Source organism: Heterodontus francisci, chromosome 4, assembly GCF_036365525.1.
Source record: "Heterodontus francisci isolate sHetFra1 chromosome 4, sHetFra1.hap1, whole genome shotgun sequence".
In the NCBI taxonomy this organism is placed as follows: Eukaryota; Metazoa; Chordata; class Chondrichthyes; order Heterodontiformes; family Heterodontidae; genus Heterodontus; species Heterodontus francisci.
Window position 1 is genome coordinate 88,775,663 of NC_090374.1, and position 15,181 is coordinate 88,790,843.

The 15,181-nt window shown below is 42.2% G+C and overlaps 1 protein-coding gene across 5 annotated transcripts in view; it reads right to left on the reverse strand.

Moving 5' to 3' along the window:
* The window catches only part of epb41l4a (erythrocyte membrane protein band 4.1 like 4A), a 402,316-nt gene that overhangs the window by 105,639 nt on the left and 281,496 nt on the right, over window positions 1–15,181 (reverse strand). For all 5 annotated transcript variants that reach the window (XM_068029826.1, XM_068029828.1, XM_068029827.1 and 2 more), the window contains one exon: window positions 96–187. In XM_068029826.1, the coding sequence (XP_067885927.1) occupies window positions 96–187 (92 nt within the window). The remainder of the gene's footprint in view (window positions 1–95; window positions 188–15,181) is intronic.

Genomic DNA, 15,181 nt, shown 5'->3' on the forward strand with positions numbered 1-15,181 from the left:
TGGTCTACAGGGATTTGCTTGGGAGAAAATCAGGCCTGCTTTACTGCTCTGTTAGTTCTTCAGATCTAGGAGTAATGGAATATTATGGCACATACCTGAAAAATGTGTGATATTCCACACAGCATCTCCATAGATGTTTACAGGCTGTTTTGTTAGGTACCTCAAAGAAGTATGATGTTTCAGTGCACTATAAATAAAAAAAGTAAGTAATTAGATGAAATTTAATTTACCTTTTTGGTGTTTCATAGTTACCATACAAGTCTGGCAATGAAAAAAGGCACATCTCCATAAAATAAATATAATATTCAAATGCCGCTATTACACAGTAATGAGTTAAAATAATAGATGTTTTCCATCTGATTGACAGGCTTAGCTAGCTGTTGGGTGGGGCAGGCTCCAGAAAAGGCCACAGCAGAAGTGCAGATAGGTTTAGTAGTGGTGAGAGTGGCAGGGGTCAGTGATCATGGAGGGGGCTGGAGAGAGCGTGTTTGGGATTCCTGGAAGTGAGGGTTTCTCGCACATCCTGCTAAATTTAATGGCATAATATCTTTCACATTTTTTCAACAGGTTTCCTGCCTGATAGCCAGCCAAATTGAAAAGCTGGCTGCCGAATGGATGGGAAAGAAGCTGGGGAGTGGAATGGGGTGGGGGGGGCGGTCATACATCATTGGGCCGTTGGAACACTGTGGCGGAGTTCAGACAACGGAAGGGGAATTTGGGCATTGCGGGTTATTATTGTGTGGAGGTAAGCTTGTTGGGTCTGGGGGAAACAGCCCTGCTCCTCTTGCCCACAAGTAACTGCACTTATCTCATGGAGCCACCCCCTCTCACTTTCTTTTACCTGACAGGCTTCCTGAGGCCCAAGAATCCTGACCTCCATATATTGCAAATTAAAATTCAGTTAAAATGGAAGCATGCAGTCGCTCTGAAGTATTTTAGTGACCAATCTGCCTCCTGAGAGCGGCTTTGTCTCCGTTAAAATGGGAATTGAGCAGGTTGGGGTTGGGTTTGAGAATTAAAATTTTTTTTACGATCTCACAACCTCCAACCTACCCATCCTTGGAAGTTGTGTGAGGTGGACATGGATTTACCCAAGATTGGACCAGGGACGATATTGAGTACTTAATATGAAATTGGGCCTGGACAGTTCTGTTAAATTTGCCACCTATTTCTTTAATAGAATGAAAAACATTTGATGATGTACTCTGAACAGGCATGGAACAAAAAAACACTCAAGACTTCAGTGCAATTTTAAAAAACCTTAAATGTTTAGAATATTCAAAATTCCAACATTAACCTTGAGCCTGAGAATGGAATTTTCAAGATAGCAAAGTGAAGTACTATTTTACAACACAGCTTGTCAGATGAATGTTGTTGCACTTTGCTGATCTCGAATAAAGGAGAATTTGGTACAATCAAGGTTTTGCTACAGTGGCTGGTTTGGAAACAAAGCTGTTTCTGGGTAATCGTTTGCAGCTCAGTGAAAAATGCCATGGTTCACTGTGTTGGACTGAAAAGTATGCTCAAGAACTAAAGGCGTTTTTTGCCAGAGTCGTTCATTATGACTTTCCATGTGGTAAATTAAGTTAATCAGATATACTTATTTCTCATAGGCAGTTAGCATTCATAAGCTTTACATAACATTTATTTTCTGAAACTCATGTTATTATTATTTTATTTGGTAAAATTAACCTATATTTTTTCTTCAGATGACCAAGGATCTGCTGTGAACTTTCAGCATTTTCTATTTTTCTTACAATTATTTTACTGTTTCCCCATCAATTATATACAATGAAATTACTGCACTTAATTTTTACATGTACTCTGAAGTGGTACATAATAAATTATAAAATACAATGACCATATTCCCATAAACTAGTATTTGATATTTAAACATTATATCTCCAGGTCTTTCAGGTTCAATGAATGCATTAAGGACAAAGTTCACTGAAACCTTACCTCAAAATTGATAACAAGGCAGTGCCTGTAGGGTTTCCAAGTTGATTACTGTCAGCAGACTGATTGATCACATAAACACACTGGCTTCATGGAGACAAGGAGCTGGATTTTACCAGCCCCCCTGGCGACAGGGGTCGTGGCTGGGGGCCTGGAAAATACCTCCAGGAGAGGCCCTGCCCCATATTACTGGTGGCACTGAACCCTGCTGCTCAGCGATGGAAACTTCATTTAAATAAATGTTAATTAATGAATAAGTACTTACCTCGTCGTGATGGCTGTTCCGCTCCGATATTCCGACCGGTTGCCGGAACTCCTGCCCCTTCGGATCTCCATTCGGAGATCTGAGGCGGAACACTGGTGGGGAGGGGGGAGGAGTTATGTTTTCAGGGTGGAGGGGAGCGGGGAAAACTCATGTGATTGGTGGAAGGGATGGTGAGTTTAGTTTAGAGATACAGCACTGAAACAGGCCCTTCGGCCCACCGAGTCTGTGCTGACCATCAACCACCCATTTATACTAATCCTACACTAATTCCATATTCCTACCACATCCCCACCTGTCCCTATATTTCCCTACCACCTACCTATACTAGGGGCAATTGCTAATGGCCAATTTACCTATCAACCTGCAAGTCTTTGGCATGTGGGAGGAAACCGGAGCACTCGGAGGAAACCCACGCAGACACAGGGAGAACTTGCAAACTCCACACAGGCAGTACCCAGAATTGAACCTGGGTCGCTGGAGCTGTGAGGCTGTGGTGCTAACCACTGCGCCACTGTGCCGCCCGTCAAAGTGAATATATTTTTGGGGGCAAAGTTTGGAATCGGAAAATGGGATTTTTTTGGGGGGAAAAGGCAATCAATAAAGTTTTCAGTCATTGGCGGGGGGTGGAAGAGGGACTTGAATCATTTATTAAATTTTGCACATTGCATTTTTATTGCTTGTGTCCTTAAAAATTAAAATTACATATAAGGGCTTAAAGCCCTTTAAAAATGGTGCCAGCGCCTGCGCAGTGATGCCGGATACCGTTGCCGGGGACGGAGCGCTCGCCCCCTCCTTGTTATTGGGTGGGGGGGGGGCGGGTAGTCCGCCCCTTCTATTTAAATGAGAGTCCGTGCTAAATATCATGGCAGCTCCGCAGTGCACATCTCGTGCGCGCGCTGCGCCGTTTTTGAAGCTTGCCACCGAGATCGGAAAAATTCAGCCCAAGGTCTTTATCTGCCTTGTGAACTTTAATAGAAAATTAATTAAAGCACATATTGCTGTCTTATCTTCCCAATCAAATGGTTGTCTTAATTATCCAAAGTTAAAGAACAATGCAAGAGAGTCAGTGGCCCAGGACATGCCCAGGCTCTGTACTATAAATCAGCACTTTCAATTAACATTTTTGGCCGACAGAAGCTCTTTTCAATTTAAACTTTGGCTGGTTGCTAGCAGTGGTAATTTTTCCTCATATATTTCTACATTAACATCCCTTTTTTGAGCATACAACTTTCTGAGTTAATAGTGAACAGATATTTTTCTCAATGAATAAATTCTAGGATTTAAATGTGAACTCTGGTAGCACAGCTGCACTGTGTATATCCCTAGGTGGCATAATAATAGAAGTATTGTTGGAATTCAGGGAATAAAATAATTTTGAAAAACAGACAACTTTCTCAATACATAGACACAAGCAAGAAGGCATATCTTTATGCTTTATATTCAATACCCTTGAAACCTCCACCTTGAAATCATTATATCCACTCAATATGCCCCAAATAGCTTTCCTCCCCATTTACCAATCTGCTTCCAATTCCTTATCCCAGCTGATATACTTCCAATACTCCTTCTTAGACCAATAATGTGACTCTACACCACCCAAACTGGCCAATCAATGTTTCCATGAGTCTTCCTACCTAGCCTTTTGATGTGGTCTACTCGACCCTTTTCTCTATCTTGGGAGTCATATTTAAAGAATGTTTTGAAAGACTGGCTCAATTACAATGGATAAGAGGGAAGGCTCAGAAGCAAATGAGGCAAGAGAACATCCAAGGTAAAAAATATTTCCAGTTTGGCAAGTGTCTCAAATGACAAACATCATTATTTGGCTGCCCAGGTGTCCAGGCACCTGCTAATGTTGAACTGTAAGAGTTCTAATTCTCATAAATGTGAAGGAAGATAATGATTTGCTCTGAATCTTATCAATTGCTATTGACAATATGAATTAAGAGCAACCTTAGTAGCTTGCCATCACAATAATGTCAATGACTTTGTCTACCAGCACTCCAGATTATCAAGTAAACTAAATAATAAACTTGTGCAATTCCTGCTGTTCATGTCATAAGAATGTATCCATCTCCCAAGGAAGGATACAACAAACAGCTGGGTTAATTTGGGATTGCAGCCCTATCTGAGAGAAGATATAAGGCTGTCATAGGTTGTGACAAGCAATGGAACTATTTAGTGCAGCAAACATGTTTTGATTTTCACCCTTCTCTCAAACTAATAGAGAAAACTGACTCTCATTCCCAGATCTGAGGAAGATGTTTGAATTCCAGGACAAAGCTAATCATATCATAGCCATGTACTGAAAGTGTTGGTGACCCCCTCCCCTGCATTACACATACACTTATTAACAGAGAACGCCACATTTGGATAACTATCAACTTTGATATCCATGGTTCAAGTTGGCATCTCCTTCCATGCTCCTTCAACATGGAAAGCTGAGATTTGTCCATCTTTCCACTTCTAAATAAAATGCATGAAAGGTTATTGTACTATTAAATTCAAATTATCATCTACTTTGGCACATTGGTGGATCTGTACAGACAGTTATGAAAGTAGTTCTAACAATCAAGACTGTACTTTCTTCCTGAAATATAAATAAAAGTTCTGGAAATACTCAGCAGGTCTGGCAGCATCTGTGGAGATAGAAGCAGAGTTAACGTTTCAGGTCAGTGACCTTTCATCAGAACTGATGAACATTGACCTGAAATGTTTACTCTGCTTCTCTCTCCACAGATGCTGCCAGACCTGCTGAGCATTTCCAGCATTTTTGTTTTTATTTCAGATTTCCAGCATCTGCAGTATTTTGCTTGTACTTTCTTCCTGCTTGGCTTATGAGGTGATATATAACAAAATACCTATACCTTAAACATGAAAAATCCTTAAGAACATACCATGCAAAAGGGATTTCACAATTTTCAGCCAGCATACTACTGGATTCCTTTTGTAAACCACCTCATCAGCTGACAAGGCGACTTTTCAGTCGTATATAACAGATCCATCAGCAAGTATTTGTGTTGACATTTCTGGTCATCAATACTATTGACTCTTTGGTACAGTAGTACACTTTGGCATAGAAATTCTTCCATTTTGTGGCTTACTATTGAAAGTTGGTTTTCTTTATTACTTTGGAGGCTAAAATTTTCAAACATCAATTATCAATTACAAAAACACAGAAATTATAGCATCCTCTGGAATCTGCCAAAGATCTATCCATAGCCACCTCCTGTTGCTCATCTACATGCTGCCCCTCACTGACATCATCCGAAAATTCATCAGGTCCCACATTTTCCTTTTTTGACACCCAGCTTTACCTCATCTTAACCCCTTCACTGCCTCTCACTTGTCATGCTGTTTACCTGACATCCGATATTAGATGAGCAGAAATTTCTTTCTGCACTCCCTCCAAGGCCAATATATCTTTACGAAGGCATGGTGCCCAGAGCTGCTCACAGTACTCTAGGTGTGTTCCAATCAGGGCTTTGTATAGGTGAAACATGACTTCTACCCCCTGTATTCTATTCTGAGATAGTCATGGTGAAATGTCCATCTATATACTGTGCAGTCAGTAAACCACGTGTAGAAATTTGAAAGTGAACTGTAATCTCCTATAAAAAAATGAGAATACCCAGAAAAAATATTGCTGTGAGACCTGTTATGGAAACTGTTAACCTGTAATTTCAATGGAATTAAAACATTTGTGTTTTGCACAACATTTCTAACTGTCTTGAAAAGGTTTGTTTTCAGAATAAAAAGAAAGGACTTCCACTTACAGCATGCATTTTGTGTTCTTAGGATGTCCCAAACTGCTTCAAATCTGAAGAATTTCTTTTACAGTAAAGTTATTTGTCATGTAACCAAATGTGGCAGCCAATTGCGCACAACAGGGTTCCACAATGTTATAAAATTCCAGTTAGTTTATTTTTAGACATGTTGTTTGAGGGAGAAATATTAGCCAGAGCACCAAGAGAATTCTGTGATTTTATTTAAATACTAGCAGGGAGTCTTTTACATTCACCCACAAAGAGTCTTCGTTTAACATCTCATCTGAAAGCAGCACCTATGACAATGCAGCACTCTCTTAGCACCGAATTGAAGTGTCAGATTATGTGCTCTATTTTAGGAATAAAATTAGCAACAGATTCACACAACTGACCACCAAAAGAAAATGGCAAGGAAGATACAAGTTGAGGGAATGTTGTTAGTTTAGCTTCTTTAAACAACAACCCTCAGCAGTTAATCTGTACACTGCTCCTTTATGAATATTTGTTCAATCAATATTGGCCAACCCATCTAAAGTGTCAGAATGCAATTTAATATGCATTACTTAAAAGGCAGAGTAGGCATGAAACCATATAACTTACTAACACATCATTTATCCTCATATTTTAATCTAATTATTTAGGCACAGTGCTTTGTCTGTTGGCAACATAGATCGCAAATTTGGGCTGGAATTATCTATTGCACTTGTTGACCTCCATGACAAATTCCTAACTTGTGTTTCCTACAGATGAAATTCAGGCGAGGAATGCAAATTCTTAAGATTCCCTTTTGATGTGACCAAAAAAATACTGTTTTTAGATCACTTTTTAAATTCCAGAATTTGAATACAAAGGGAAAACTAACACATATTAGATTGAAACTTATACTTAGGCATTTCACATGAGTGGGCATTAAAGCACTTTACACAGTTTTACAGCAATAAGTGCACCACACTTATCTGTTAATATTGCACATTGTGTTATTGTTGACAATAAATCAATGGCCCCAACATGATATTACTTCAAAATATCTTTAAGCATCACTTCAACAAGCATGAATAAAGGGCTGGATTTTCATTCTGGGGATAGGAAACAGGAACTGGGTCTGATTTTGGGTCAGAAACCTGCCTCCTGTGGGAAGCTGATTCAGATTGCAATTTTCAAATGGCTAAACCCTTATCCTTAGCCAATAAGAAGACAGGCTTCCTGTCCTCTTAGAACCAGTAGAATTAAAAATGGCAGTGGGTCACATCAAGTATGAGGCTATGTAGACTTCCACAGCAGCCAGCACTGAGGCTGCTGGTTGTCCTGAGGGAGAAATCTACCTTCCACAGCACCAGAGGGAAGCATGATGTCACAGGAGAGCTATAAGCCTGGCACTAGGGCAGACTCTCCCTTCCGCAATGCCCACCTGGATCTAATGCTGGAGGCCATGAGGGCGAGGAGGGAGATCCTCTTCCCAGAAGATGGCAGGATGAGGCCACCTCGTGGTGCAACATTCAGTGTTATCCTCCTCTGCTCCTCCTCCTCCTCTTGTACCTTCTGCTCCTACCCCGATGAACTATCTCCTTCCAGGGAATCACTGTTCACAAGTTCCACACCTCTCTGGAGGGCCATGTTATGCAGAGCACAGCAGACCACCACAATGACCGAGACCCTTGCAGGAGGGTATTGGAGGGTGATCGCAGCAACAGAATCCTGTAAAAATGCTGTAAAACTGTGTAAAGTGCTTTAATGCTCACTCACGTGAAATGCCTAAGTATAAATTTTAATCTAATATGTGTTGGTTTTCCCTATGCAATTTCAAAGTTCAAATTCTGGAATTTAAAAAATGATCTGAAAACAGGTTTTTTTTTGGTCGCATCAAAAGGCAATCTTAAGAATTTGCATTCCACATCTGAGTTTGACCTACAGGAAACACAAATTAGGAATCTGTCATGGAGCTCAACAGGTGCAATAGATAATTCCAGCCCAAATTTTTGATATATGTTGCCAACAGAGAAAGCACCATGCCTATAAAATTAGATTAAAGTATGAGGATAAATGATCTGTTAATCAGATAAGTCATATGGCATCTTCACAAGGCCGATGGCCTGCTCAATGGTTGGCCTGCTGAGTAGGTGGCATTGGTTCTTTTGCCTCTGTGCCTCTATCTGGAACCCCTGTAGAGGGGTCAGTAGGTATTTCTTCAAGGGATTTCCCATGTCCCCTTGCAGCCTCCCGCTGTGCTCCTCTGCCTTCTCCTAGCCAGGAGGTTACATCTGCTGAAACTCATTCTGGCTGCTCTATCCAATGTCAGAGTAGCCTGTTCCCAACTAAACTCCCTCAGCTGAGCTTTGTACATTCACCAGGCCTTCCCTTGCCATCCCCAGCTGCCCTCATGATGCCAGCAGGCTCACGTCCCTCTCCGGCTTCCTGCAACTCTCCACCATGACATTAAACTCTTCCAGCTTCAGCAATATCCACACTAAGACACATCTGAAGCAGCTCAACAGGCAATTGAATGGAAGTGTGCGCCTGGCCCATTCCTTGCTGCCAACATCCCTTTTAAAAAGGCATTGTGTTCTGGAGGCAGTGGGTCCCGGTGCTGACCTCCGAGAACGTGATCTTCAAATCGCGCTCGTCTCTGTACTTGTATTTGGTGGGCAATGGAAATACGGCTTAAGGTCTTAAGATCTATGCAAATGCATCTGTCTCTATGCTTTAATGCTGATAAAATGTGGAAAATGTTACAATAGCATAAAACATAAGAAGAACTAGAAGTTGAACTTTTCACATCATTGAGAAGGAATTTCTTCAGCAATATTCTCCACTTCCACTCATGCAGGAAAACATACCATTAAATCAACTTTTGTTACTCAACGGTGTGTCCTTTGTATATTTTTTCAACTGCAGGGACTAAATATTTTCCTTCACATCACTGAGTTATCTCAGTTAATATTCCAAAATATTGTAATAATTCATCACAGCCTTAATTTAAATATCTAACTCCATGACTGACTGGTTCCTATTGTAAGATTCAACAGTTTAAAATTGTTAACTTGGGCAATAAGCACAGAGTGTGAAATGATAACCATCTGTTAGCACTAAAGCTGCATGCCAGTAAAGATAACATTTATTCCCATTTTTCTAATATTCAGCATGCCAAAATGTAATGGAGCTAGAAAATTAAATAACTCCACTGCAATGCACCTTTGCCTCTAGGACCTGTTCAAATCTAGCACAGACTTCTGAGTAAAAATCTCTTCTTTTCTGTCTTTTCTTCAGGAGTTTTATGTGAAAATAGGTATAGGCAGTCTCAACCCAATTTCAACTCAAGATAGGAACCCAGGCCAAAACTGCTCATATTGGCACCAAACTGGCAGCTTGTTCATAAGGACAATTGATCTCAGAAACTGTACTCATATTACAGTAGAGGGTGCCACTGAGGGATTGTGATTCGGACATAATAGAGGAAGCTTTTGTTTGCACTGGAGTGCTGACTTGGGTTGCAACAGAGTGCGACAGTGGAAGTTTGGTAAGTGAGGATAATTAAGGGTTAATTTTATCTTAAATCTAATCTGTATTTTATTTAGCAGATCAATTTAACAGTTGCTGTTAGGGTTGGGGAAGGCGAGTTTTAGACCAGCTTTAAACAGGGTTCACTCAGGCCCCGCTTGCAGCTGCACCTTGTTAATTAGAGAATTGGTTTAAGCCAGTTTTCAGGGGGCTAGAGTGAGTAGGTATAAAAGTGAGCCATCTTAGTGCTGACTTGGGTTGCAACAAAGTGCTACAGTGGAAGTTTGGTAAGTGAGGAAGTTCGGTAAGGAGGGAGCGAGGAGCTCCTTTCATTTCCTTCCTGTCCTCAGAGTGAGGGGAGCCCAGAGCTTCCAAAGAGCACAGCTAACTGGGAGAAGACCTGGAGGGCAGAGTTCCGGACCGGTAAGTATAAAAAACTTACCTCTGGTAAAAAAAAACTGAAAGTGACGTCACAGGAAAGCTGTGACCTGATTGGCTGGTAGGGATTTTTTTTTACTGAATTTGAAAATAAAACATTGATAAAAATTGATTAAAACCCGAATTAACTAATTAATAAGTAGAGTAACTAAACCAGAGGGAGGAGATTGCTGTATTTAGTTAGCATTTAATATTTATAGTAGGAATCTAGCACTAGGGACCATATAGTTAGAACAATTTAGTAAGGAATTAATAAGTACTTATTTATCTTAAATTAATTTATTAATTAGTGCTAGAAATGTCAGTTAGAGGGGTAAAGTGCTTCACCTGTGAGATGTGGGAGGTCCGTGACGCTTCCAGCGTTCCGGACGATTACATCTGCAGGAAGTGTACCCAGTTGCAGCTCCTCACAGACCGCATGGATCGGTTGGAGCGGCAACTGGATGCACTTAGGAGCACGCAGGTGGCACAGAGCGTCTTAGACAGGCGTTTTAGAGAAGTGGTTACACCCAAGGTGCAGGCAGATAGTTGGGTGACCGCCAGAAGGGGCAGGCAGTCAGTGCAGGAATCCCCTGTGGCTATCCCCCTCTCTAACAAGTATACCGTATTGGATACTGTTGGGGGGGATGGCATATCAGGGGAAAACAGCAGCAGCCAGAGCAGTGGCACCACGGCTGGAACTGTTGTTCAGCAGGGAGGGACAAAGCACAGAAGAGCAATAGTTATAGGGGACTCTATAGTCAGGGGCACAGATAGGCGCTTCTGTGGACGTGAAAGAGACTCCAGGGTGGTATATTGCCTCCCTGGTGCCAGGGTCAAGAATGTCTCTGAATGGACAGGGGGCATTCTGAAGGGGGAGGGTGAACAGCCAGACGTTGTGGTACACATCAGTACCAACGACATAGGCAGGAAGAGTGACTAGGTCCTGCAGGGGGAGTTCAGGGAGTTAGGTCGTAGGTTAAAAGACAGGACCTCTAGGATTGTAATCTCGGGATTACTCCCTGTGCCACGTGCCAGTGAGGCTAGAAATAGGAAGATAGAGCAGCTAAACACGTGGCTGAACAGCTGGTGTAGAAGGGAGGGTTTCAGATATCTGGACCATTGAGATCTCTTCCGGGACAGATGGGACCTGTACAAGAAGGACGGGTTGCATCTAAACTGGAGGGGCACAAATATCCTGGCTGCGAGGTTTGCTAGCGTTACTCGGGAGGGTTTAAACTAGTGTGGCAGTGGGGTGGGAACCAGAGCAGTAGGACAGCAAGTGAAATAAATGAGGGGGAACTAGTAAATAAGGCCAGTAAGACTAAGAGGAAGAGCAGGCAGGGAGATGTTGCTGAGCACAGCGGGAATGGTGGTCTGAAGTGCATTTGTTTCAATGCGAGAAGTATAACAGGTAAGGCAGATGAACTTAGAGCTTGGATTAGTACTTGGAACTATGATGTTGTTGCTATTACAGAGACTTGGTTGAGGGAAGGACAGGATTGGCAGCTAAATGTTCCAGGATTTAGAAGCTTCAGGCGGGATAGAGGGGGATGTAAAAGGGGTGGGGGGAGTTGCATTACTTGTTAAGGAGAACATCACAGCTGTACTGCGGGAGGACACCTCAGAGGGGTCATGCAGCGAGGCAATATGGGTGGAGCTCAGGAATAGGAAGGGTGCAGTCACGATGTTGGGAGTTTTCTACAGGCCTCCCAACAGCCAGCGGGAGGTAGAGGAGCAGATATGTAGACAGATTTTGGAAAGATGTAAAAGCAACAGGGTTGTGGTGGTGGGTAATTTTAACTTCCCCAATATTGACTGGGACTCACTTAGTGCTAGTGACTTCAATGGGGCAGAATTTGTAGGGAGCATCCAGGAGCGCTTCTTGAAACAATATGTAGATAGTCCAACTAGGGATGGGGCCATATTGGACCTGGTATTGGGGAATGAGCCCGGCCAGGTGGTCGAAGTTTCAGTAGGGGTGCATTTCGGGAACAGTGACCATAATTCCATAAGTTTTAAGGTACTTGTGGATAAGGATAAGAGTAGTCCTCGGGTGAAGGTGCTAAATTGGGGAAAGGCTAATTATAACAATATTAGGCAGGAACTGAAGAATTTAGATTGGGGGCGGCTGTTTGAGTGTAAGTCAACATCTGACATGTGGGAGTCTTTCAAACGTCAGCTGATTAGAATCCAGGACCAGCATGTTCCTGTGAGGAAGAAGGATAAGTTTGGCAAGTTTCGGGAACCTTGGATAGCGCGGGATATTGTGAGCCTAGTCAAAAAGGAAAAGGAAGCATTCGTAAGGGCTGGAAGGCTAGGAAGAGACAAATCCCTTGAGGAATATAAAGACAGTAGAAAGGAACTTAAGCAAGGAGTCAGGAGGGCTAAAAGGGGTCATGAAAAGTCATTGGCAAACAGGATTAAGGATAATCCCAAGGCTTTTTATAAGTATATAAAGAGCAAGAGGGTAACTAGGGAAAAGGTTGGCCCGCTCAAGGACAGAGAAGGGAATCTATGTGTGGAGCCAGAGGAAATGGGCGAGGTACTAAATGTGTACTTTGCATCAATATTCACCAAAGAGAAGGACTTGGTGGATGATGAGCCTAGGGAAGGGAATGTAGATAGTCTCAGTCATCTCATTATCAAAAAGGAAGAGGTGTTGGGTGTCTTGCAAAGCATTAAGGTAGATAAGTCCCCAGGGCCTGATGGGATCTACCCCAGAATACTAAGGGAGGCAAGGGAAGAAATTGCTGGGGCCGTGACAGAAATCTTTGCATCCTCATTGGCTACAGGTGAGGTCCCAGAGGACTGGAGAATAGCCAATGTTGTTCCTTTGTTTAAGAAGGGTAGCAAGGATAATCCAGGAAATTATAGGCCAGTGAGCCTTACATCAGTGGTAGGGAAATAATTAGAGAGGATTCTTCGGGACAGGATTTACTCCCATTTGGAAACAAACGAACTTATTAGCGAGAGGCAGCATGGTTTTGTGAAGGGGAGGTCGTGTCTCACTAATTTGATTGAGTTTTTTGAGGAAGTGACAAAGATGATTGATGAAGGAAGGTCAGTGGATGTTATCTATATGAACTTCAGCAAAGCCTTTGACAAGGTCCCTCATGGCAGACTGGTACAAAAGGTGAAGTCACACGGGATCAGAGGTGAGCTGGCAAGATGGATACAGAACTGGCTCTGTCATAGAAGACAGAGGGTAGCAGTGGAAGAGTGCTTTTCTGAATGGAGGGATGTGACTAGTGGTGTTCCGCAGGGATCAGTGCTGGGACCTTTGATCTTTGTATAAATGATTTGGAGGAAAATGTAGCTGGTCTGATTAGTAAGTTTGCAGACGACACAAAGGTTGGTGGAGTTGCGGTAAGTGATGAGGATTGTCAGAGGATACAGCAGGGTATAGATCGGTTGGAGACTTGGGCGGAGAAATGGCAGATGGAGTTTAATCCGGACAAATGTGAGGTAATGCATTTTGGAAGATCTAATGCAGGTGGGAAGTATACAGTAAATGGCAGAACCCTTAGGAGTATTGACAGGCAGAGAGATCTGGGCGTACAGGTCCACAGGTCACTGAAAGTGGCAACGCAGGTGGATAAGGTAGTCAAGAAGACATACGGCATGCTTGCCTTCATCGGTCGGGGCATAGAGTATAAAAATTGGCAAGTCATGCTGCAGCTGTACAGAACTTTAGTTAGGCCACACTTAGAATAGTGCATGCAATTCTGGTCGCCACTCTACCAGAAGGGTACCAACCGTTCCGAAGAAGGGTCACTGACCCGAAACGTTAACTCTGCTTCTCTCTCCACAGGTGCTGCCAGATCTGCTGAGTATTTCCAGCATTTCTTGTTTTTATTTCAGATTTCCAGCATCCGCAGTATTTTGCTTTTATTTAAAATCAAGATGTTGCTTGACCAGGAGCTTAATCAGTAGGTAACAGAACTAATACGTTAATTCCCCATCGGACACTGCTGGCAAGGAATGGTGCTCGCAGGCAGCACTGGTCCAGAAATTGGGGCTAGCAGTGGCTGACTTTACATCTATTTAAATGTACTGAAAATTAGGCAGTATGGGGATAAGTGAATCAGGCCTTTTGTGAGAGCATATGAGTTTTGAAAATTCAGCATTCAGCTGGCTGCTTTTAATGTGTATGGTAAAATGACTAATTGCGATATTCAATGAAAATTGTATGTGCCACTGGAAGTGAGAAAGACCATGAATTTTATTTTCATCTCATCGGGCTTCATTTTGAATATTTTCCATTTGATTTCGAACTGAAATACATTTAGGAAATATCAACCCAATTCTTATTTAATGGCACAAAATTTAATTCAAGCTGAAATAATAATGTTATGAAGAAGAGTCTTAAGGAATGATGGCAAGAGAAATGGAAAAAATCATGCTGATGTAACACATCTTTAGTATTGCTGAAAATAGAGACATTTCGTCAAAGATTTTCGTCTTGCACTCATTAGGACAATTTGCAAGAATACCAATGTAAGGGAAACAACAAATTTATACTGTATGAGAAGACGCGTGCTGATTGGTTAGCAAGTGGACTCTGATTGGTAGAGGCGTTGCTATGGAGAATGCACCAGTTTATGGTGACTGATAGTTAACTGCCAAGCTTTGTTTGAAATTTAAACCAGGCAGCTGGACTCTGATTGGTCAAGGCATTGCCCTGAGGAATGAACCAGCGAATGGCTGTCACTTACTTTGTTTAGCTGAAACAAGCGCAATGTCTGTCTGCAAAGAAAAGGGCCCTGTGTATTAATGTAAGTAGCTTCCAGTACATGCAAACTACGAGCCCGACTGACAATCTTAAATTGATTGTCAGCATAATACTTAGCACACTGAGGATTATTTAGCAAATGTTGTCCAATCGCGGAATCACATCTAATGTTGGACACTGTGTTTTGAGTTTTCTAAGTACAGGCTGGTTGGGTACGGCTTGTACCTTACCCAATGCAAACACTGGAAGGGACATGTTGTTTGATACGATCTGCCAGTCTTTGGGACGTATGGCCTATATACCTAGCATCACACTGGCATTGAAACTAAATATATCACATTACTCATTTGTCAGATAGGCAGAATATCTTTTTGGCTTGACAGCAGCATCCTGTTACTGGCGAGCTGTTGCGACTGCATAGTAGCAGCGTGAAACAGCCAGCTTCATCTGTTGCTCAAATGTTGACTGTCAGTTATCATAAACTGGTGCATTCTCCATGGCAACAGCTCTACATATCAGAGTCCACTTGCCAACCAATCAGCACTC